Source organism: Ostrinia furnacalis, unplaced genomic scaffold (assembly GCF_004193835.3).
Source record: "Ostrinia furnacalis isolate ACB-3 unplaced genomic scaffold, ASM419383v2 OfSCF3049, whole genome shotgun sequence".
Classification (NCBI taxonomy): Eukaryota; Metazoa; Arthropoda; class Insecta; order Lepidoptera; family Crambidae; genus Ostrinia; species Ostrinia furnacalis.
Genome location: NW_021133288.1, coordinates 131,859 through 156,906, shown reverse-complemented (window position 1 = coordinate 156,906; position 25,048 = coordinate 131,859). Strand labels below are relative to the sequence as shown.

Genomic DNA, 25,048 nt, shown 5'->3' with positions numbered 1-25,048 from the left:
TAAATTGTATGCATTTGGATTTAGTCTTTCAATAGCTATAATTTAATTGTATAGAACTACACGACAGCTTAATTATAACAACTTTTTAGACGTATTTGAGAGTATCCGGTTTTTATTATTGCATCAATTTTCATAGATTATTAGTGTAGTACCTACTTATTTATTGGTTCTCAGACCTTGAGGTCCTAGATTCGATGCTAGTTTTATTTCTTCAAATATCATAGCAATTAGATAAAATTCAAACTAAACAGTGATCTATGCTATAACGATTGGTATAAGAGTGATTTTGAGACATTGGAATGAGTGTGATACGAAAATGTATACTTAGTAATGTGTTGATGATATATTGTTTTAAACTTTCATGGTAATGATCCGTGATCATGGCGCTTGCAACAGTGCCGAAATATCGGAAACTGGAAATTAAGGTATATGGTAGCAATCCCGTCAGTAATAATTATTCAGTGTGTTGATTTGTCATCATCTCTAAGTACTATTTTGATGTTACTTCCATTATAATTGCTAACTAAATACTTAGTTTTAGTTAAATATTGAGTTTTAACTATACGCCAGCCGCTAAGGTGCTCCAGTTCGAGCCAAAGGTCACGGGTTCATTGCTCGCGGAGGGCAAAAGGTGAAAATGTTCTCGCCGGGAACTGAGTGAACTATATGCAACTTCATTTAGGCCTGATAGGTGACTGGTAGATAACATTATCTAAACATCCACATGGATTAATGCATCAGGTTTTATGTGTAAAAATAATTATCATAATATTTTTGTAGAGTTTAACACTGTTTATTTTGAAGTTTATAATGGCTGACTTAATTCCTTTGTATCTACCGCCCTACCAAAGATTCGGTTTTAAAATGTGTACCTATTTTGCAAAAATCTCAAGAAAAGCTTAGCCAAACCAAATAAACTGCCATTTATAATAATGAGTAAAAGTTCTTAATATCTCTATCATCTTATTAAAACATCTCATTTAAATTAAATACAATTTAAAAACAATCACCCATTGCTACTCGATTATTTGCACAAGCCATCAAGATTTGCAAACCACTCAGCCCGTCACACTGACGTTTGACAGTGACAAATGACGTTTCAGATGTCAATCGGCGTTGACGTGCGACTCGCGCGCAATTGTATCGTCTGGTCGGCTGGTTTTTAAGCGCCTGTTTAAGATTAGTGTCCATTAAGTAAGAACTCAGACAGAAGAAGAATTCGCTGCCTGCTGCTGTCTTTCCCGAATAGTATAATACGGGCCTTTTCAATGCACTTACAAGGCAGATAATGTACCTACCATCCTTAACTGCATCTCACTTAACATCAGGTGCGATTGCGGTCCAAAACCTGCCTTGTTCTGCATAAAAAAGTTCTCGAGTAGCGACCACGGGACAAACTTGACCTTCACTGGTTGGCTTTTTATAGGCCTGGCTACACAGGAGTTGAAGCGGCGAATGAGAGGTGGGGATACTCGAGTCGGAAGACGGAAGTGTGATGTGTACGGAATGTCTCGGAAGTGAGATGCATCACTTAACATCAGGTGCGATTGCGGTCCAATATCTGCCTTGTTTTGCATAAAAAAAGTTCTTGAGTAGCGACCACGGGACAAACTTGACCTTCACTGGTTGGGTTTTTATTGGCGGTCAAGCTGTAGATCCTGGCTACACAGGAGTTGCAGCGGTGGGAACGAGAGGTGGGAATAGTCCCGGTGCGACCACGAGTCGGATGAAGTAGTGTAGGTAAGCAAGCCGTACTCAGTAGACCGATGACCTGGTGAGGGTCGCGGGTAGCATCTGGATTCGGATAGTGCAGGACCGGTCCTTTGTGGAAGCTTTTTTAAGCTCTTATTGCAGGCTGTGGATGGCTTAGTTTTACTAAAATTTTATCATCGTTTAAGAAGAGTCCACTGCTGACATAATGAAACTCAAAACACCTGCCATTTTACCCTGTCTTCAGCTTGTCTCATAATTTAATATACATAAACGGTAACTCTATGCTTTTTAGAACTAAACCTTTGGCAGTAATCAGATATCTACTTTAAAATAGTAAAATAACCAATTATGCCAAATTAATTTAATGTAAATTTTATTTCCAATACGTATTTTATTACCTTTTTCACACTTAATAGAACATACCGACGCCATTTTGAAGTTAATAGATAATAAATATCTGTTTAATTTTATAGTGATGTGGGCAGTGTTTTAAGGTGATTAAATGTTTAATGGTTAATATAAATGCACCAGAAGGTTAATTGTTGTGATTTGGCGCCAGAATATTGAAATTATTTTATTTCTATATCAATTTGTGCAGGTATAATAGCGCATAACTGTACAGGGGGCGTCCGTTAATTACGTGAGACAATTTTGTCCATTTTTCAAGACCTCCTTGGTGAGATTTGGTGAGATTTTCCCAGAACCCCTCCCCTCCTCACAATCTCACGTAAGATTTCTTAAAATGCGTATTTACAATGTAAATGTAAATGTAAATCTATGCTTGGATTAGTATTTATTACAAAAAAACTTTTCTTCTAATTTGTTTATTGTTTAGACGGTTTAGAATTAAAATTATAATATTTTTTTTTATTTTATTTAAAGCAATTGTACCTTGTTCCTTGCTGAAAAAAATACGTGATATTTGTCGAGACTCCTCCTCTCCCCTACGTGAGATTCAGTGAGATTTTTCTTGACCCCCTCCCCCATAACATCTCACGTAATTAATGGACACCCCCATAGGCTCCTGCGATAGTGGAATTGCTTGGGAAGAGTGACATGTGACGTACTTAACTATAAATAAACATTCTGTCAGCAAAATTTTATTTATGTAACAAAATTGTCAAACTTTACCTTTATCAACATTGTTTTGGTGTAATTATTTATAATATCTGTTTAATAAGCACTAACTTACACAATAAGTTCGTTCGTTTCAGCCAAATGACGTCCACTGCTGGACAAAGGCCTCCCCCAAGGTTTTCCACAATGAACGGTCCTGCGCTGCCCGCATCCAGGCTCTTCCCGCGACCTTTACCAGATCGTCGGTCCACCTAGTAGGAGGCCTGCCCACGCTACGTTTTCCAGCCCGTGGTCGCCACTCGAGAACTTTCCTGCCCCAACGGCCATCGTCTCTACGAGCTATGTGCCCCGCCCACTGCCACTTGATTTTAGCAATTCTGCGAGCTATGTCGGTTACTTTGGTTCTCCTACGGATCTCCTCATTTCTGATTCGATCACGCAGGGAAACTCCGAGCATAGCCCGCTCCATCGCCCTTTGGGTGACCTTGAGCCTTCTTATGAGGCCCACAGTAAGCGACCACGTTTCGGATCCATATGTCAACACTGGCAACACACACTGCTCGAAGACTTTCGTCTTGAGACACTGCGGTATTTCGGACATGAGTATATGGCGAAGCTTCCCGAACGCTGCCCATCCGAGTTGGATTCGACGATTGACCTCTTTCTCGAAGTTGGACCTACCTAACTGGACTGTTTGTCCCAGGTATACATAATTGTCGAGGTATACAGGTATACACAATAAGTATGGATACCTAAAACACAGGCAAACATTTTTGCTTAGTTTAGGTATATACTACTACCTTAATTAAAATATTGTTACTAACCAAATAATTTCATAGCCCCATTTAAGTTTCTTGTATTTAGGCTAAGTCTTTATTCAATAAATTTATCTTATCTTATCTTATCTTATCTTAACAGATTGTGACAGAGCTGTAACATACATGACGCCGGTATATCTGAAGTTTCGCTGACGTGTTGACGTAATTATGTGCTAATTGACAAAAGCGTAGCATTATTGACATGCTACTTACTTTCCCACCTCTCGTTCCCACCGCGGCAACTCCTGTGTAGCCAGGATCTACAGCTTGACCGCCGATAACCCAACCAGTGAAGGACAAGTTTGTCCCGGGGGAAAGTTTAACTGTCATTGGACTGATTATTTTAACAACTAGTAGACAGTGAGTCTTACGTTATCAATATTGGCTCTAAGCTGTCGATCGATATTGCAGGTTGACAGTTGTTGACAGTTTTATCTATATCGATACAGCTTCACGCGCCGCGATGCTATCGGGGGTTTTGCGCCATCGTCTGACTAATTGAGGTCTAGATAAATAGATGTAAATAACAAAATCTTGTTTGCTTATGTTTGTTAACATCGCTAAGAACATAATCTGTAGTTTGTTTTTTGCAGTTATGCCAGAACTAAAAAGTGTGCCTCTTTTTAAGAGTATTTTTTACCAACTAATTCTCAACTCTTAGTGCCAACTAACTGTGGGTCACATGACTTTTAGTCTGAGTTGCACCATTTTACTTTAACCTGTTACCTTTTTGTGAGTTTGACAAATTTTTGACGTTATAGAGGGTGCTACGCAGCCTTAAATTAAACCCGACTGGCCGACTCGTGATCCGGGGAACGCGGGTTCGGTCCCCGCCGCCGCTCGACTATACTGGTGAGCTCACTCGTGACACAAGCATATTTAGCTTACTACGAGGGGCTATCGGGAGTATTATTATCTAATTTATGCGATAACAAATTACTGTTAATATTAAAAAAAAAAGTGCAAATGGAGTTGTGAAAATCACAGATTGATATTTTTTAGAGCTTGTCTATTTGCGTGCGTATTTTTGTGCCCCATATATTATATTGGACATGGGTGTGTACTTTCGTTTATCTTATCCGGTAGTAGAATAAAAACTATGAGAAAATATTTGTAATGGTGAAATTTGTCACCAACACAAAAACCCCCGTGGGAATCTGGTTGGTACATTCTACTATTTGTTGGTGTAATTGCCGTTTAAATAATTGCCGGCGACAGTAGCGGAGAAGTTAAGCAATTTATATGGTCGTTTGCTGGAGATCGAGCAATCTGTCGCCTAAGTCTGTCGCCATAACAACAATGTTAACAGCATTGTTGTGTTCCGGCAGTTAGAGGTAAGATAGCCAGTTCCTCCGTGGTTGAGGATTCCGGGTTAAGCTCGCTTCCACCTTCGGCCTGATCGTCACTTACCATCAGGTGAGATACAGGCCAAGAGCTTCCTCGTTGTGGATAAAAAAAATCTATAGTAATCTTTTATTGTATTACATGTGAAGACAAAAGTGGCATTTTTAGGCGGTAATCGGTAGATGAATTCCAGAATGTGCTTGAATCAGCGATTTGAAGTATTCCGAAATTATGAAAAGATACGTAACTTTTCAAAACATGTCTAAAATATGCAAAAATGAACTCGAAAAGTAAGGATAAATTAAAAAAAAAAACCTTTTTTTCTCTATCCAAATTGTAACAGCTGATTGGTTAATTAGTTCATTCTTTTTTTCGATCGGAAGGCGTCTAGTGTTTGCAGTGTGTGATTGTTTTTGAAAGTTCACCATACAAAAGTTCTTGTAAAGCACTAACTTTTAATGCACTCCCTTGTGTAGGTATCATTAATTTGTTCGTGTGTAAGGAGATTAAAATATGTAGGTACAAAAAAAAGATAAAATCTGGGCAAGAGTTTTTTTTACGTAGGGTTTTTATGTATGGATTGAACTAATGACGATACTTCTTGGTAACTCAATAAACACACATCATCGCTAATGATTATGAAATGAAGGAGAACACAAAACAAAGCTTGATTGCAAATTAACTTAAAAACGATTAGGTATAGCATAAAAACGCCAAAAACGGCATCCACTATCTATACCATAATCTTTTCGGTACAATTAAATGTAATAATAATAGAATCTATAGTTAAGAAAACCATCAAAATTATGGAACCTTGACACAGAGTTGAGCCATCACAGTATGATGGTGTATTATGGTATTTGGCTATATACAGGGCGTAAAGCACCGTGGAAAATTGAAATTATTATCGCCCACTATGTACACCTATACGAGCACCGTTAGCAGACAAGCCTAAGCCTACGGCTTTGCCTGTTGTTTTTCCCTGGTGATAGTAAAAAAAACAATAATCATTTTTAAAATCTAATTAGAGACCGCGACCTGGTAAGCGTAGTGTAAGAAGACCTCCAACTAGGCGACTAAAAACTTGCGAAAGTTTACTGGCAGAAGCTGGATTTGACAAGTCGAAGACGGTAACATGGCGCATATAGAAGGCTTAATATGTCCAGCTGCAGACTGCTATTAGCTGATGATGGTGAATACCATCTCTCATTCTCACCCTGATAAGGAATTACCAACTGTCGTTTCTACTACTGCAACTCTTGTATCTTCTAACTAAATATATAAAAGGAGAAACTGACTGACTTAGTGACATATCAACGCACAGCCTAAACGGCTAAACGTAGGCACTTGAAAGGAAGGGACGTAGCTTAGATACCGTAGAGGTGCACTAAGAAAGGAATTCCCGAAATTCCCACGGGAACGGGAGTTAGCGGGAAAAAACATTTGTATGAAAAATTCTAAACCGCGTAAGATAGATGAAGGGGGTAAAACGGGATCCACGCGTACGAAGTCGCGGGCGGCCGCTAGTAGTCAAATATAAGACTTAGCTGTCAATTAAGGTCGAGTAGTCATGAGCAATGGGGTTTCTCGTTTGATTTTGATCATGAAGATCTAAAAATTCTCAGTAGGTAAATATAATATCGACTTCCATTCGCTGGAAAGAGGGTAAAATCATTCAAGCTAGCAAACAACGTAACAGCGTTCTGACTGCCCATAAAAATATTTCTATTGACTGATGGTGTCCGTTTCGTTTTTACAAACATTATTATTTATTAGTAGATAACATAACCCACTACTGACACCTATACCGACATCGCTTATGTCTACACCCATAATGATGGTGTGATCACGATCTCCATCGATACTTCTATGTTATTCGATCTCCATTCTGATGGTAGTCCGAAATGTTAAACTTTACTTTTATGTTATTAGGTGTTACGCATAAAATTGTATGTCATATCTGTTTTTGCATAACTTTTTTGGCATAATAATGGTTTCGCGCAACTTTATGGGATTTATGTCATATCAGTACCTATAATAGTTATCTAGGCTAAATACATTTATTTCGTCGTAAGTGCAAACCAATCCATATAAACGTTTATCTATATTTTTATGCAAAAGTAGCGGCCGCCCGCGACTTCGTACGCGTGGACCCCGTTTTACCCCCTTTGGGATGAAGTTTCGAGTTTTTTTAGGGTTTTCCCGGAAACTATTCGAACTTCGCTGTAAAAACCATCCTTGGACTTCAACGAACATTTGGTCCAGGGGTTGTTGAGTTATGCGCTTACCAACACATTTTGCGATTCATTTTTATAATAGATATCATTTACTAGCTACGCCCGCGACTTCTTACGTGTTAATATCGTTTCAATATTTTTTCCCGTCACAACATTTTTAATTGATGCTCTGTGTGCCTACCATGAGTTTACGTTAGGTGTGCTCGCTAGCGACTGCGTAAAAAAATGACATTTAAATGTATGACATATTGTGCAGCGCCCCTAGCGGCTACTTTCAAGAAATAAAATCTTCATAGAATTTTTTGACGTATTCGTTAGCGAGCTCACCTAACGTAAACTCATGGTAGGCACACTGCTCCTATTACACGTACTGTGACGGTACTTAGCCTATAGCCTTCCTTGATAAATGAGTTGTCCAACACTAAAATAAATTTAAATTAGACCACTTCCTTCATTAGACTTCCTGAGATTAGTGCATTCAATCAAACAACTCTTTAGCTTTATAATATTAGTATAGATAAGATGCCAATATATTTAGCTTCAAGTGCTGTACTCCGTGTCTACTTGAAAAATTATACCAATATCTCGATAGCTCAATGGATGAGTAGACATCAAAAGGTCGCGGGTTCGAATACAATCATCTCTGATTTAATAGCATTGTGAGTTGTGAGTGCAAAAAATTCCAAGCATATACTCCTTCTCGGTTTGATCATGTACTATTTTGGTATATCGATAAAAGCATAACCGATTATACAGGTTGTCCCTGAAATTAGTAGTTTGAATCTTTGAAATCAGATGCGGATATGCATTTTTGGATGATTTCAAAATCATGGAAACAGCTACGATCGCTTGCCTATCTGATTGTCATAATCAAGGTACTTGTCCTCAGCAAAGTGTAGGAAATTCTAGTTGAAATAAATATCTATTACAGATTCTAAAGTGCAATCCTTGGATTCTGTTTTAAAAAATCAAACTTCTAAGCAAGGGAACCTATCCTATTGGGACAGATAGTTAAATAATAATAAATAAATATAAAATATCCCTGGACATTTTACAATACTGGTGCCAATTTCTTGAGAAGAACTGCTCAATATTTAGTTTGCAATACTGGTGACAATTTCTTGTGAAGAACTGCTAAATTTTTAGTACAGACAACAGCATCATATCTCGATAAACACTGTGGCATCTTATGCATTTACAGCAGGCGCTATTTTGCAACAAAAATGCTAAGCGTAATGAACTGTCACTTTTACCTATACCCTGTATAAAAGGCGAACGTGCGCGGGCGCAGCATGGCCGTGCGAAATTCGTAATGCGCGGATAATTGTTATTATCTGGTGTGGAGGCTGAAGATTTGTTATGTTTGCATTGCTAGGTAATATTCTGGAATCAATAATAATTTAAATTCAAGTAAGCTTATAAAAAGCTCTTTTACACGTCCCAGTATTAACCCTACCACTGCTTCGGGACAACAAATGGGCCAGGCCCAGTGCTGAGAAGAAGCAGCGCAAGAAACTCAGTCACTATAGTTTAAAATTTATTTGATTCGTTCGTTTCAACTAAAAGACGTAGACTACCCGAACAAAAACCTATTCCAGGGATTTCCACGATGGAAGGAACTGCGGTTTTGCGGTGCCCGCATCCAGGTGCTCCCTGCGACCTTCAACAGATTATCGGTCCACCAAGTGGGTGGCCTGTCTACACTACGTTTTTCGTTCCGTGGTCGCCACTTGAGAACTTTTCTGCCCCAATTTTGTTTAGTATTGATGGCAAATAGAAATTTCGTGGTAAAAAAGGTAGGGTTACATAGGGCTCCGATGTAAAAGGAGTAAAGGATAGGATATAAAGAGTAAAGGGTACATAGCTCGTAGAGACGATGGCCGTTTGGGCAAGAAAGTTCTCGAGTGGCGACCACTGGCTGGAAGACGTAGCGTGGGCAGGCCTCCTACTAGGTGGACCGACGATCTGGTAAAGGTCGCGGGAAGAGCCTGATGCGGGCAGCGCAGGATCGTTCATTGTGGAAAACCTTGGGGGAGGCCTTTGTCCAGCAGTGGACGTCATTTGGCTAAAACGAACGATAAAAGGAGTATAAAATAAAGCTAAAGACCAATGACGTCTATCACCAAAGTGGACGCCATTTAAGCAATGCTTTGTAGATACAAAAACTAAGTGATATGAATAACCTACTTATATTCAATATTGTTCAGTGAAACCATTAGGTTACAAGTTGTAATGTGTAAACATTCTTCTTTCAGAACATTAGAAACCTAGGAGCTTAGAAAGCTTAGTTAGATTTAGAAGTCTTTGACCGTCAAATTATTGGTTCGATATGATATGCGATATTTTTATTCACCTTTTCATGATTGAGCTACTCGTATCGAATAGAAAAAAAAGAAAGTTCTTGCTAGTTTTTTTGGTTTTAGAATAATTTTAAAGTGAAATACAGAAATGGAATCAGTAGAGGGTGGTGGTTTGACTTAGCTTTTAGTGGTACAAATCCTGTACAGGAGAAGACCATGGTAAATCCGTTTTTTTTTTACCTACCCACCTGAAACAGTGATTTTGTAACACCTTTGTACTTTCCTTACTTATTGGAGAATCGAACCCAGGACGTCTTAAGTCGAGAGAAATAAGCTACCTTTAAACCTAGGCGCAGACCACCGATTTTCAGTTGTCCGATAGTTGGGCCCAATTCTAATTTGTATGAAGAATCGGCCGATACCAAATCGGTGTAATGTGCGCACTTTCATACATCTCCCACAGTGCCAAATTCTTTAAGTTGAAAAATACCACGTTAGTCAATAAAGATGATCAGTGCATTGATAATGATCTTATGGCATTAAGTTCGCCTAATGTTAATATTTTTGGCATTGAAGTATAAATAAATAAATAAATAAAAAAAATAATGTGTGATACCAGACACATGACTCCTACACACTAACCTCATTGCGTCTGGGCAAAACACATAAACCTCCTTTTGGCGCAGTCGGGCAAAAACACGCGAAACGCACCGTGCGTTTTTGCAGCAGGTCGGGGCCTTGCGGTCATCGGTGGATAGGTTTATGACAAAGAGCGCAATTCTCGCAAAAAAGAAATGCCACACTTGACAGAACCTTTATTTGCGTCGAGAAATTACACTCTCCGTGGCAGTAAAACGTTGTCATCTAGAATCTAATAAAACGGTGCAGCGAGTTATTGTCCAAACTTCGACGTTCGTCCACGACTTTGGACATTCGTCCGCGGCTCTCTTATAGCACCTAGTTTAAAGCTCTATTTTTTCCAAATTATAAGTCCGGTAAGTATTTATTGTTAATTATCCGTGCATAAACTGCTATAAGACGCTTCCTAAAGGTTCCGTCAAAAATCATTTGGCTTCTCCAATCTCGGTCGACTTGACGTCATCAATCAAGAACAGACCTCAAAAGAACCCTTCATTCTAGCCATACATCTCAAAACAATAAGACAATACTGAGTAGGTAAGTATTAACAAATAAATGACATGGAGTCATATTTCTGCTGTAGCGACTGACTTTGGTAAGACGGTGGCAGTTACGGGACTATTTGTATCTCTCATTCCCACAGCTGCATTTCCTGTGTAGCCATGATTTACAGCTATAAAAGCCCAACCAGTGAAGAATAAGTTTGTCCCGGGAGAAAGTTAAACTGTTATTAGACCCTCAATACAATTAATCAGAAAAATTAGTCAGGCGGACCACCAACTAAACAAAATAACAATGCAAATATCTATCTCTCTAAAAAATATACCTTTGCTTCACTCTCGCACACGCCCGTCCGATTGCCCGCACCGCCCGCGTCCGTGTCATAATATTAAATTAAATAACAATTTGTCATAGTTCCACTATTACATTATGTCATACCATCATTAGAGGCAAGGTTTCGTGTACGCAGTTGTAACGTCCTGTGCTTGGGAAAGGTTATGGCTTTTTGTAGACAAATGGGGTTTATTTCAATCGTAATAATAATTTCCGATTTGCCCATAGACTACTTGAGAGAAGTTGAAAAAGCCTAGGCGCAGACCACCGACTGTTAGTTGGCCTATAGTTGAGTCGGGCTGTTAATTAGTATAGAGATGGATGAAAGTGCGCATATTACACCAATTTGGTATCGGCCGATTCTCCATACAAATTGAAATCGGGCCCAACTATCGGCCAACTGAAGTCGGTGGCCTGCGCCTAGGCTAAGCTTAGTACTAATAAAAGTGCTATGTTTTTATGTCTGATAGAAATTTCATCCCAATGATTAGACTGCCAAAATTGTGGCACTGCGTGACCTCTGCATATTTCTTGCATTTTTAATTTTGTGTTGTGAGCAAATTTTGCGCTCCACATAGAAATGGAACCTAAAACTTTCAGCCAAAAGACTTAACCATTTAGTTCACATTTAACGTCATCGCTAACGAGTGCGTCCAAAAATCTATGAGGATTTTAGTTCTTGAAATTAACCACTGGGTGCTATTCAATATGTCCTACATAATTTTTTTTACGCAGTCGGTAGCGAGCACTCTAGCAAGCACTAACACTCGAGCACTCATGGTAAGGAGACCCGCTAACCGATGGGTTCCCTAACTTATTTGAGACGCGCCCCCTTTCGACCATACAAAAAATTCCGCGCCTCCCTCCTCCAGTCAAGATTATTTATTGGTCGTATCGAGCAGTCTGGAATGCATTCTCTCAGCGGTCGCAGGATTTTTGTACTTAAGTACCTACACAGATGGCCCGCGCCCCCCTTGAAAGGTCTTTGCCCCTCCCCAGGGTACGCGCCCCCCACTTTGAGAACCAATGCTCTACTAGGTAATCTATGAACGCACATCATGATGTGCGTTGCCAACCTTTGAGTTAAAATTCTTCGACATAAAAAAAACATTTTGAAAAATATTCTAACACTTTCAGCCTCCATAAATCATCATTAAGTCTAGATTCGGCCTTTTAGAGCTGCGCAGTCTGGGAACCGAACCCGCGACCTCACATCACGCGCTTGTAATGTGACTGTTCTGTTATGGTTATTCATCAAAATCATCATTAGCCTTTGTTATTAAAAGTTTATAGGTTAATGTGTACATAATGTAAGTATATACAGTAGGTTCCAGTGTTAGGACCTCCCCTGTGGTAATAAAAGACAATGCCGGAAATTGGCGTCTTTTTTTGTTTCTTACAAATCTTGCGCGTAAAAAGCAAATCTAGTATGTAAAATCATCAAACTTCTAATGCTCGTAACTCAGTTCAGACTGAGTTTAGAGATATACATGCCATACTAAGTTTGGTTTATTACACTATTTTGTAATCAAAAAACAAAGTCTATTCAACGCTGTGCGTTCGATTTGCTGCTTCACTTAAGCAAGTTTAAATTTAAGCATGCTTGGAGAAACATCATTTATTATTGATAAGACCAAGGTCAACATTGTTCTAAACTTTAAACATTGCTCATAAATTTTACCTCTTTTCGTGTTTCTCCTGTAAATTTTACCTCTTTTCGTGTTTCATATCGAACTCAGAATCAGATAGACTAATCACAGAGTGAAACTACTGTATATTTTTGTGTAATGCTTTGACGGATTTAACTTTACTCTGTATCTTTGTTTGATACGAACGTAATTCTAATTTCAATTAGTAGAATTTACCAACATTTTTTATGTTTTACGTTACATGTACAGTACACATAGGCTTTAATGCAATGTGACTTGCAAAAATCGGCCTTTATTGCAAGCGAAAATGGTTAATGTTGATTAGATTTGTAGCTAATGGATGAAAAAAATGGTAGATGGTGCTTTGTTGCGTTCTTTGGGAGGCTTACGCCCAACAATGGACTACCATAAGTAATAAATAAAATAAATAAATATCCTTGGACATTTTACACTGCGCTTCTAGTCCCAAACTAAGCAAAGCTTGTACTATGGGTACTAGACAACGGATATAAACATACTTAAATACTTTTTTTTTGTAAATACATACTTATTATACATAGAAAACACCCAGTCCAATACAAACAAATATGTTCATGCACACAAATGTTTGTACTGTACGGGAATCGAACCCGCTACCTTCGGAATAGTAATCCGTTTCGAACCACTACACCAAACGGCCGACTAATAAGTATAAGTAGTTCAAACGATGAAGTGTATTCAAGTTCAAATGATGAAACAGGCCTGAAAACGTTTTGTTCAAATATTAGCATATTGTACCTAGCTTGGGCATGATGCGGTGTACCTACGTAAATCAAATCAAATCAAATTAGTATACACTGATGGTTCTTAAATTTAAACGTAAAATTGTTCAGCTACAATTTGCCAAGCAGATGGCGTGCAATATACAGAGTGTTTCTTGTAAGGCGCCAAGCCGAAGGCAGGCGATTGGCGAGGACCAGACCCATCAACTTCACCCCCATGCATGTTCTACCTACGTATATTGCAGCAGGAGGCCATAAAAATAAAGTGAAAACTTTTAACCCATTCAATGCTGTAGGCGCTAATTCGCGTAATAAAGATGATTCTTTATGGTTATCCATTGTAGAGAAGATAGAGCCTCTAAGCCATTTGAAATATAAAATAACTTGACTATATCTATAAGTTATAACATAATTACGTGTTTTAGAAGCTCATATGCAATAAAACAATAGGTCAGTTGCCAAAATGATCAGATCAAAAGTGAAAGTGATAAGTCCACGGTTCGTAAAGCACGCGAGGTGTGCGTTTAACCGTAATTATAACTAGGAGATGTTTGATGAACATTACACAGTTCAGGGGTCAACAACATTTGGTGCTCTGACAGTTCATGAACTCTAATTTAGTAATATTATTGTAAACTTCTAAAAAATTTAAAATTGTACACTTACACTATTACAAGTCAAATTTTGTAATTTTGTAAGTGTAATATTGTCAACCTTATTATCATGGAGTCGACAATGGCGTGTGTTGACGAGCCGGTTTCTATCCAGCCCGGCACTGGGCCGGTACCTGAAGTGCGTGTGTTGACGATCCCGTTTCTACCAGGTCCGAAAAAAAAGGAACCAGTCCGACTGATTGTTTTCCTAGATACCAGTAGGTAATATGGAACCTCTGAAATACGATTCACCTACATACCTATAACGTCACTAGATCTTTTTCTTAATCGCACTGGTCCATTGTCCCAAAGCTCTAGTAGCCTACTTGCAAAAAATAAATGAGTTTTATGAGTTATTTGTCAAGTAGTCGAATGGTTAAATAAACCATACAAATTCATAATCATTGATTCGATCGCAAAGGTTTTTAATCCCTGCACGAACTCATTTTATGTTAAGTAAGACAAGTTTAATTCAGAGCAATCATTGTATAATGATGTGATGTACATGCCTGTTAAGAGATTGATGTACTTGAGTCTTGTACTTAACTAATGTTTTAAACTTTACATTAAGGCCGAGTTGCACCACTTAACTGTAACCCTTACTATAACGATAACCGGTGTTTTTTGTATGGAGTTTGACAGATTTTTCAAGTTTGTCAAAGTTAAAGTAAGATGGTGCAACCCAGCCTAAGAGTATACATATTAGTTAAAATCAGTAAAGATGAGTTATTTTTGATGCAGAACAGGGCAGGTTTTTGACAGCAATCGTATCTGATGTTAAGTGAGATGCAGTCTAGTTTAGTTTGCTCTACTATGTCACGGTAATACTATCATAATTACCGTGACCATGTAAAGAGACTTTATTTGAAACTAGCTTTCCGCCCGCGGCTTCGACCGCGTGGAATTTCGTTTGTTTACTCTATCTTTCTCGCAATTTTTCCTTATTTGCTCATCGTTTAGCAACCCTGGACTACGACAAACATTTTAAAACCAAAATCAGCTCAATCGGCCCAGCCGTTCTCGAGTTTTAATCAGATTAACGAACATCAATTCATTTTTATTTATATAGATAGATTACATCCTATGATATCACGAGTCGCCACTCATTAGCATACTTAATATTAATATTGAAGCAGATTTAAAAGTATTTCACAGTTAATTGAAGGGTAATTAAGCTATTTTTAGGACGTGTATAAGTGCGCTGCAAAGGGCCTGCATTCTAATAAATATGAATTAAAGAAGTTCTGCTTTGGGTAATAGTGTCAACTGTCAATAACTTTACCTTTTTTTTTGTTATGTCCTGTAAACGTAATCATTACTTGATTGACCGTTATCAATAAAAAACTTACTCGTATAAGCAAGAAATGAGCTTGTGACCATTATTCAATTTATTGATAAATCACTAGACAGGCAGGTAAATTGCAAATTAATATGGTTATGCTATTAGTAAATCTGCACAAAATTATGACAGTGTAAAAAGTGAACTGAATTACGATTACTCAATAAGTAATGTGGGGTCGATATAATTCTGTAACTTTATATTGAATCATTAGGTTCAATGAAGTAAAGGAGAAAAGTATAGAAGCGATTGGTTCGCAATCATGCTAAAGATTTGATTGTTAGACTAATGCCCGTTTTCACCATTAGTCCCTAATTTTTAAGTGACCCCTATGGTAACACATAACATGAATTTTGTTGTCAAAGGGGTCACTCAAACATTAGGGATGGATGGTGAAAACGGGCATAAATTGGTTACATCATGACTCTATGATTGTGATTCACAAGGTATGTAGCTAATAGCTAATATTCTCACCTCTCGTTCCCACCGTTGCAACTCTTGTGTAGCCAGGATCTAGAGCTTGACCGCAAATAAAAACCCAACCAGTGAAGGTCAAGTTGGTCCCGGGGGAAAGTGTAGCTAGGTGATTTATATTTTACTTTGATTCATAGGATTCATAGTCCTGAGCTGGGCCCTTAGGTAAAGAATTTGGAAAGCGGTAGGTAGAACTAACTTTCCTATCTTTTGAATACTATCGTATTATAGGTACTTTTGATATCCTGTGTTGCTTTACAGGAAGATGATATATTTGAGAAAAATAATGCATCAACTCTCACATGTTGCAGATTTTTTCTATACAATGATTTTTCTCGGTTTTATACGAAAGTTATTGTTTTAATTACTCGACGTCGATAACTGTGGTCAAGTTTGGACGTTTCTATGTTACGTTCTTTCACCGTACAAAATCAAATCATTAGATTCAGGAGTTCTTTTCATTGACGCTCTAATGAGCGGTATTCGTATCGGTACATAGGTGAGTTTCGCCATATTTTTTTGTGAGATTAATGTGATTTGACTCGAATAGCTATGGTTCAGCGAGTGTGATGTTGTGATGGGGAATTAGGTCATTAGAGCGTGGTCTTAAAGATCTGTTTGGCACGATTATAATTACTAAGCCAGATTTTTTGAGGAACCCATTTTTTATCAAACACTCCTGTCCCGTTTCTTATTAAGTAGGTAGCCTCTTTCAACAAACGTTCCGCATTTGACAAGGAAACAACTTATTGTGGATGAATTTCCGATTCTCGATCTCTCTAACTTGTATTTGTGAAACTATTTTCATCATTATCTTCATCATTTCAGTCACAGGATGTCCACTGCTGAACATAGACCTCCTCCAATGGCTTCCACATCGCCCGGTTCGTAGCAGCCTGCATCCAGCGCCTTCTTGCTTGTCGTACTATTCTCATACGGAACCAAATACCATAAAAAGTAATATAGCAGTCATGATGCTGATAAGTCGTGATATACAGACGAATCTCGGTCCAAAGACTAAACGAGTTTATTAACACGTATCACGATACAATTATTTTATTTTACGTCTATGATTATATTAGATAATCTAATGCTTTCAATATTGAAAAGTATTAATGCATCTGACAACTGAAGGAATGGATGATAATTGATATGTGAGATCTCATTAGGTTATTAGGTAGATTAGTTTTCAATTAAATAAATAGATTTTTTATATTTACACTTAGGAAGCTCTTGACCTGCATCTCACCTGATCGAAAGTGACGATCAGGTCGAAGATTGAAGCGAGCTTCATCTGGAATCCTAAACCACAGAGAAACTGGAGTTCTTACCTTTATCACAACAATATTTTTGGTTTTGACCGCTACAATTTTTTTTTGTTCAGCACCTGAATCTTTCTCTCACGGATTTTACGTAATTTTCAAATGCTGTTTAAATTAGGATTATCCCAATAAGAAATAGACAGTGTTTTTTTTAATGCAAGACAAGGCAGGTATTTGACCACTATAGGTGCTATACCTGGTGTTAATTGAGATGCAGTCAAGGATGGTACACATAATATCTGCCCTGTAAGATTCTTGGACCTTATTTTCCTTTTGAAAAAAATCTCACACAACAGCTTCCAACATCTGATGTTATATCCTTTTATTTTCCAAAGCTCTACCTAAATCCTACAATCGTGAGCTTTTCGCATACCTCCAGCTGTGCACGTGAAAATTGCGACGTTCCAATGATTTACGTTTCACTGTGGAAATACCCTTACAAAGGTCACACATTGAATAGCGTCGTGTAAGGCGCTGCCCACACTGGTGCACTTGATGTTATGATAACAAAGTTCAGTCGTGTGAAATTGTGTTAAGTAACAGTTATTATTAAAGGTCCATAAATCTTGGTTTCGGCACTTGCTAAATGTTTGTCTCTAATCATCATGGTGAAGTGCAGCAACTTCAGCAAGCTGAAGTGGCAATGGGCAGGGCACATAGTACGCAGAGCTGACGGCCGATGGGGCAGAAAGGTTCTGGAATGGAGGCCGCGTACCGGAAAACGCAGAGTGGGACGTCCACGGTCCAGGTGGACCGACGACATCGTAAAGGTAGCAGGGAAGCGCTGGACGCAGGCCGCTACCAATCGATCAACATGGAAAGCATTGGGGGAGGCCTATGTTCAGCAGTGGACGTCCTATGGCTGAAATGATGATGATGATGATGAATCATCATCATCAGGTCATTTAGTCTCCACTGCAGGAGTACGACCCTCTAATACCAGCTCGCACTAAGCGTTTCGACGACTCCTTTATAATGCGAACAGCTAGGGACTGGAATTCGCTGCCTGCTGCTGTATTTCCTGAACACTATAATCCGGGCGTTTTCAAGGCGAGAGTGAATAGGCACTTACAGGGCAGATATGTACCATCCTAGACTGCATCTCACTTAACACCAGGTGCGATTGCGGTCAAATACCTGCCTTGGCTAGCATAAAAAAAAAAAAATTACCAGTATAGGGGGATTTGACCTACACTCCCCATGCTGGCCGTCTGGCCAGCATGGGGAGTATGTCTAACCCAAACCCGTCTGGGTTTGGGTTGTTTCTAATAATGGAACTGGACTATTCCTACCTCTCTTTCCCACCACTGCAACTCCTGTGTAGCCAGGATCTACAGCTTGACCGCCAATAAAAACCCAACCAGTGAAAATCAAGTTTGTCCCGGGGGAAAGTTAAACTGTCATTGGACCCGCAACAAAATTAATCAGAAGAATATAGGAGGAGTTCAAAGTTAAGGTTCGACTTCCCTCCGTTGCAAAGCGGATGACAGGTGACAAACAAAGGTTTAATAACCTTTATGTAAAAGATATGCACCACGGACAATAAACATTAGTTAAGGGGGCCTATCTTATGAGCTATTAGCTACCTGCCAATAATAATTTACCATATTTATTATACCTGTGTAACAATATCACATTTATCAATCAATACTACTAGCGCCATCTCGTGATGTTCGCCTGCATTACCAAGCCACCGCGGATCACCGTGCTTATTGCAAGATCTATTCAGTCTAGGAAATGTTTGCGCCGCTCGCCGCTAGATGACACTAGCACATTGAGAGTCGATTTCTACACCGCGGTGTCCAGATTTTTTTTCCCTTAAAGACCTTCCGACGATTATGTTGAATATGTAAGTTTGGTGAGGCGTAAGTAATAAGCCAAGGTTGCATCCGACTGTGACGTTCTTTCGGGGAATCACAGATTGGGACTTCCGAACGCCTAATTACAAATTGCCAGCGATTCTCCCGCGTCTGTGTCCAACGTCCTTGCGGGAATTGGTCTACGGACGGGAGACGCCCGCACCTTATTTTTGTACCTGCTGCCGTACTTTCCAATAAAGTACCCCATTTTTGCATCACACAAGGTGTTGTTATTTGGAGCCCATCACCCCGCTTGTCAGCCGAGAAACTCAACCCCACAAAACTGGCGCCCAACGTGGGGCCTGACAAGCACCAGCCCAAATACAGCACCAAGTTCGGCCGCGTCACCAGCTGTCCAGCGAGCAACCAAAGCCCAGAAGATGGTGGTGACCTTAGCATATGAACAGTTCCAGCTGCTACTCGCGGAAATTTCACCGGGTCGGCGAGGAAATTTCACTCATTGCAATTCCCACTTTCACGGTGAGAGGAACACCGAAGTGGTCGAAGAATTTTTAGCTGCAGTGAACCTATACAAGTGCATTGAAAACATCCCAGACCAGGAAGCTCTTGATGGCGTCCCACTTCTATTGAAAGGTGCGGCAGCCGTCTGGTGGCAAATAGTCAAGTTGCAAGTGACAACCTGGAAGCAGTTCGGGATAGCATTGCGTCATGCATTCGTACCTACGATACCAACCTGCCTTCACTACCAGCAAGTGGTGGTTCATGAGCAGGGGGAGGGGAAGGAAACCCCTGTTGTTATGGAAACAATTGACAAACAGTGTCATTGTCGTCCGGAATACCAAAATGAAGATTTGGTGCTAACAGATATACATTCCGCAGTCAAGAAATCGCGAAGAATCACAGGCCAATTCACTCCAAGATGCGAACGTTCTTATGAATTTACCAGACAACCTGGACCTACGTTCTGTATGACATCTTCACATAAAGTCCTGGGCAAACATCAAGGATGGAACAAACGAAACATTAGAAGATGGTCTAAGAAGATGAAAGATGAACCAGTTGTTCACCGACGAGGCCGTGGACGTCTCAAGAACGTAATCCAGATCTTCTCGTCGGGACGACTTCGTGATCTGAGAGGGAGGATGTAACAATATCGCATTTATCAATCAATACTACTAGCGCCATCTCGTGGTGTTCGCCTGCATTACCAAGCCACCGCGGATCACCGTGCTTATTGCAAGATCTATTCAGTCTAGGAAATGTTTGCGCCGCTCGCCGCTAGATGACACTAGCACATTGAGAGTCGATTTCTACACCGCGGTGTCCAGATTTTTTTTCCCTTAAAGACCTTCCGACGATTATGTTGAATATGTAAGTTTGGTGAGGCGTAAGTAATAAGCCAAGGTTGCATCCGACTGTGACGTTCTTTCGGGGAATCACAGATTGGGACTTCCGAACGCCTAATTACAAATTGCCAGCGATTCTCCCGCGTCTGTGTCCAACGTCCTTGCGGGAATTGGTCTACGGACGGGAGACGCCCGCACCTTATTTTTGTACCTGCTGCCGTACTTTCCAATAAAGTACCCCATTTTTGCATCACACAAGGTGTTGTTATTTGGAGCCCATCACCCCGCTTGTCAGCCGAGAAACTCAACCCCACAAAACCTGCTAATAATGGAAGGAAAAAAGTATTATAGTAAGTATAGTAGACATGTAAAGTTCTTGAGTGGCGATCACGGACCGAAAAATGAATTTAGGCAAGACTCCTATTAGGTGGACCGACGATCTAGTGAAGTTCGCGGGAAGCACCTGGATGCGGGAAACGCAGAGGAAATCTTTGTCCAGCAGTGGACAGCATTAGGTTGAAATGACAAAACTCCTGAAACTTTTCATTTTATTTGAAAAATTAATTTCGTTTCAGCCAAATGACGTCCACTGCTGGACAAAGGCCTCCTCCAAGGTTTTCCACAATGCACGGTCCTGCGCTGCCTGCATCCAGGCTCTTCCCGCGACCTGAGCAGAAATGAGGAGATCCGCAGGAGAACCAAAGTGACCGACATAGCTCGCAGAATTGCTAAAACCAAGTGGCAGAAAAATTAATTTATTACAACTTAATTATTTTTAAGCTCTTACGTAATAGTTTGACATAACAAGATATTAACAGCTGATAGTTATTATTGAAACACGAAACAAGAATTTTATATTCGTAAAATGGTTTTAAAAGGATTTGCATAAAGATAATTATTATGATCTAGACGACAATAAACGAATTAGTTGCAATCATCACTGTGACCTATTTCTGAAAAGTATCAACCAAATTATTTGATTTTAAAATTTTATTTTCGACTTATCCTATACAAAGACAAATATAGAAACACTGGTTTCGAAATTAATAGGCTAATAGCGTTCACCCTCTTTATACTCTTAATGTATCAATATTTATTGATTTGACACAAGAGTTGTTCGCTACTGTCCCCATTTCTCTTCTCTACCTTTGAAAAAAAAATGGAGAATTTGAATCAATTGAAAGATTTTTCATTCATTTTTGTTGCAGAATGTTCCCGCCAGATCATGAAATTCACTTTTGGTGATAATCGTTAAGAAGTAATTTGCAAGAACATCAAGGTAAGTTCTTAATTTATTGTTAACAAAATACCTTTTTAACAGGTAAGTAATTCCTGGGAAAAAGTTCGTCATAATTTTATAAACGGTATACTAACAATTACCCACATACATGAGTCTGTCTGTCTCAATCAATATCATCAGAAAATTATTGATGGATTGGCTTGAAATTTGGCACTAGAATGTGTTGACCTTTGAATTAATGGTGAGGGGTCAATTATTGGCAATTTGATTTTTTTGACTCTAAAATTATCATCTGATTTAGGCATCAAACAACTTATAATGGAGATTCAAAATGTTGTTTTGTTTGTATCCTGAAGGGACCAAATTTTCAGAAGTGATTCTGAGGTGGAATTGTGTATAGATGACCCACGCTGAACTGTCCCACCAAACTCAATGACAGGGGGGCGCTACCATCGTTCAACTATATGGTTTCCAACATGGCAAAAATCGGAACCAGCAATCCGGTATTGACGGTGGCGCCCCACTATCAATGTCATGGATAGGACAGTTCAGTGTTTTGGAACTATAAAGCAATCGTTATCATTTGACAGTTCATAACGTACGATTATTCTGTCAAACGCTTTGTATAACTGACTTTATCGTACGTTATGAACTGTCAAATGATTACGATTACTTTACACAATTCCACCTCAAAATCCATTCAGTACAGAAAAAAGCCCCAAATTATTTAGAAAAAAGTACTTTCTTCAAAAAAGTTTTGCCTCTACTGGCGGAAATTCACTTCCAGCAGTAAACGGAAATCTTGATAATAATGACGAAGCATTTTGCTACAAATATACTAAAAAGCCTTAGGCAAAAGCTCGTTATTGCCTTAACAACACTTATATTAAACTTGATTACACTCATGATCAATGAGAATGCTATTCCACCAGTAATTAGTAAACAATACACACAATCATTCAATAAATAATCATTGCACAATGACCTCATACTATTCACTAATTATGCACTTGATATAGCCCGCGGGTTCGTCTGTGTACTTTAATTTGGCTTGATCGTCTTCACGGTTATGATCTCAAGGTCTTTTTGGTTGTTTTGTCTTCGATGTATAAGGCGTGAAATGTCAGTTTATTAAACATATTGTTTTTCTAGGAATAAATAAAACTATGGACTTGACAGTGGCGATTAAAAACTGCATATAAGATATCAATCATGAACTTCTGAAGTAACATTATATGCAAAAAAAATCCTAGAAAAGTCGGTTCAAATACTTACAAAGTATATTTTTAATAACTTGAAAAAATCTCATTGCCTTAAGTGGGAATTGAACCTTAAGAAATTAGAATTTTGAAATTATTAAAATTTTTAAACAAATTGCACTTCAAGCAAATTTTTGTTTGGCAAAGATTTTTAATGAAAAAGTGTATTTTATCTTAAAAAATTACCTACATAGATTGTTATTTGTTACTTTGAGGACCAGAAAATACCTGCAACATAATAATATTATTTTCCCTACACTGATATGTTTTATACATAACTACTACACGATGATACATAATAGATATGATTATGGAATCTTGACATTTACAACGTGATAATTTTCATTTATTGTTATTAAACAGTTAAACATTAGAAATATTCTAGATAATTTTATTACGATGGTATGTATTGATTAGTTGCTATATAAAATAAACAATCTATACCTCTATGTAACTCTCAAGATACATAGCTATGTGTAATTAAATAAATTATGTAAAGAATACCATAGCATGCCATTTTTGTGCGCTGGAGTTAATATAGGATTGCAACAGAAAAAATGTAGAGTCTAGTTATGTTTAGACGGTGCGTTAATGAAAAATACTTCAATTAAAAGAATAAGTGTTAAGGTTTTATGCAATTTGGGAGAGCCTTATAGTAAACGATGGATCCAATTAAAATCAATGGTTTAATATTTATAAGTACTTATGTAGTACCTAAGTATAGGTACAGTCACTAATTCAGCTATTAATTTTTGTGCCGGCGCGATTCATTGTCGTCATTTGAAAATTCGAAATTGTAATTGTCTTTTGTTCGAAAAAATTACACATACCTACATTTCTACTTTATTTTCACAAAACGTTCAATTCACCTAAATGATGTCCACTGCTGGACAAAAGCCTCCCCCAAGGATTTCTATAATGACTAGGTGCTTCCCGCGACCATCATCAGCCATGAATAATGCGACTTGCAATTTTGTTCGTCGACCATTGTCTGTGAATTTTTGATTCAGTCTATGCTTATATAGGTCTATGGACTATCAATAGATAGGTGTTCCGTCGGCCATCTTGGAAATGGCGTGAAGATTATAGCAGGAATGCGCGTGCGCTTCGCAGCTTATTAGTGTTGGGCTGAGTGCACATTAAAGGGTTTAAATGCTTGCCATTAAAAATGGTATTCAGCCCTTAATAAGGCAGACTAGGGAATATGGTTACCAGCATATTTTGAACTTTATTCCCTAGCCTTTTAGAAACAAACATTTTGACTATCTTTTGTTAACAACGAAGAATTAGTTTTGCTGGGTACGGTTCGAATGTCAGACATTTATAGGAATAAAAATGTTGACCAGGTTATTTTAACAATAAATAATTTGTTTTGCTAATCTTATTGCGTACGAAAGTGAAAACCTTCCATGATGTTTAATTCAGGGCTTAATTAGTAAGATATTTAAGTCCCTAAATGAAGTCTGTAATTTATGTTTGGCCTAAATGTTCACTGGGAGACAGATTTTAAGTGTTCAAAAAGCCCTTTTAGAGACCGTATTTACTAAATAGGTTACGGAAATTAAAAATATTTTTTCTCAACTGCTCAAATTCTGTAAATAAATATGTAACCATTACATTTTTTTTGCTTTTATAAATATAAAAAGAGTCTTCCAGTGACCACTGGCCACTTGGCCCACTTTTAGCTTGGTCCACGGACCAAGTTGCTGGATTAACTTGAATAATCGACTGCCTAGAAGGGATTTGAACTCACGACCAGTATCTTATTCTTAGACCACCATAGCACAAAACCGGTATCCTTCCGTTTGGCCAAATTACTTTTCGCCAAATTTCACTTCGCAAACAACTTATCGCCAAAGTTTCATTTCCCAAATAAACTTTTAGCAACTGTACTTTTCGCAACTAATTCATTTGGTCAAATTAACATTTGGCCAAATTTTACTTGGCAAATGTTTATATAGCAAATGTTTTATTTTGCCAAATATTATATCCCAAATAATTTGCTTGGTCAAATTGACACTTCACATACTTACGAGTACCCACCGTTACCCACAAATCAAAGCATAAGGCACATGGTCATGGTTTTCACAATAATTTTATGTAAAACAGAGAGATTGCAGAAAATAGTATGGTTGCAAAAAGTAGGTATTGTAGAAAATAGTAGGTTAGGTTAGGTTAGAACAGTGACCCTTAATGCGCGAAGGCGAGCGAAGCGTGCCGCGG

At 38.5% G+C, this 25,048-nt stretch overlaps 1 protein-coding gene across 1 annotated transcript in view; it reads left to right on the top strand.

The window, feature by feature from the left end:
• LOC114357133 (gastrula zinc finger protein XlCGF57.1-like) overlaps positions 1-21,596 on the top strand; it is a 66,091-nt gene extending 44,495 nt beyond the window's left edge. Inside the window, exon 3 of the mRNA XM_028310615.1 lies at positions 21,535-21,596. Within this exon, the coding sequence (XP_028166416.1) occupies positions 21,535-21,555 (21 nt within the window). The 3' untranslated portion in view covers positions 21,556-21,596. The remainder of the gene's footprint in view (positions 1-21,534) is intronic.
• Positions 21,597-25,048: the final 3,452 nt, after the last annotated feature.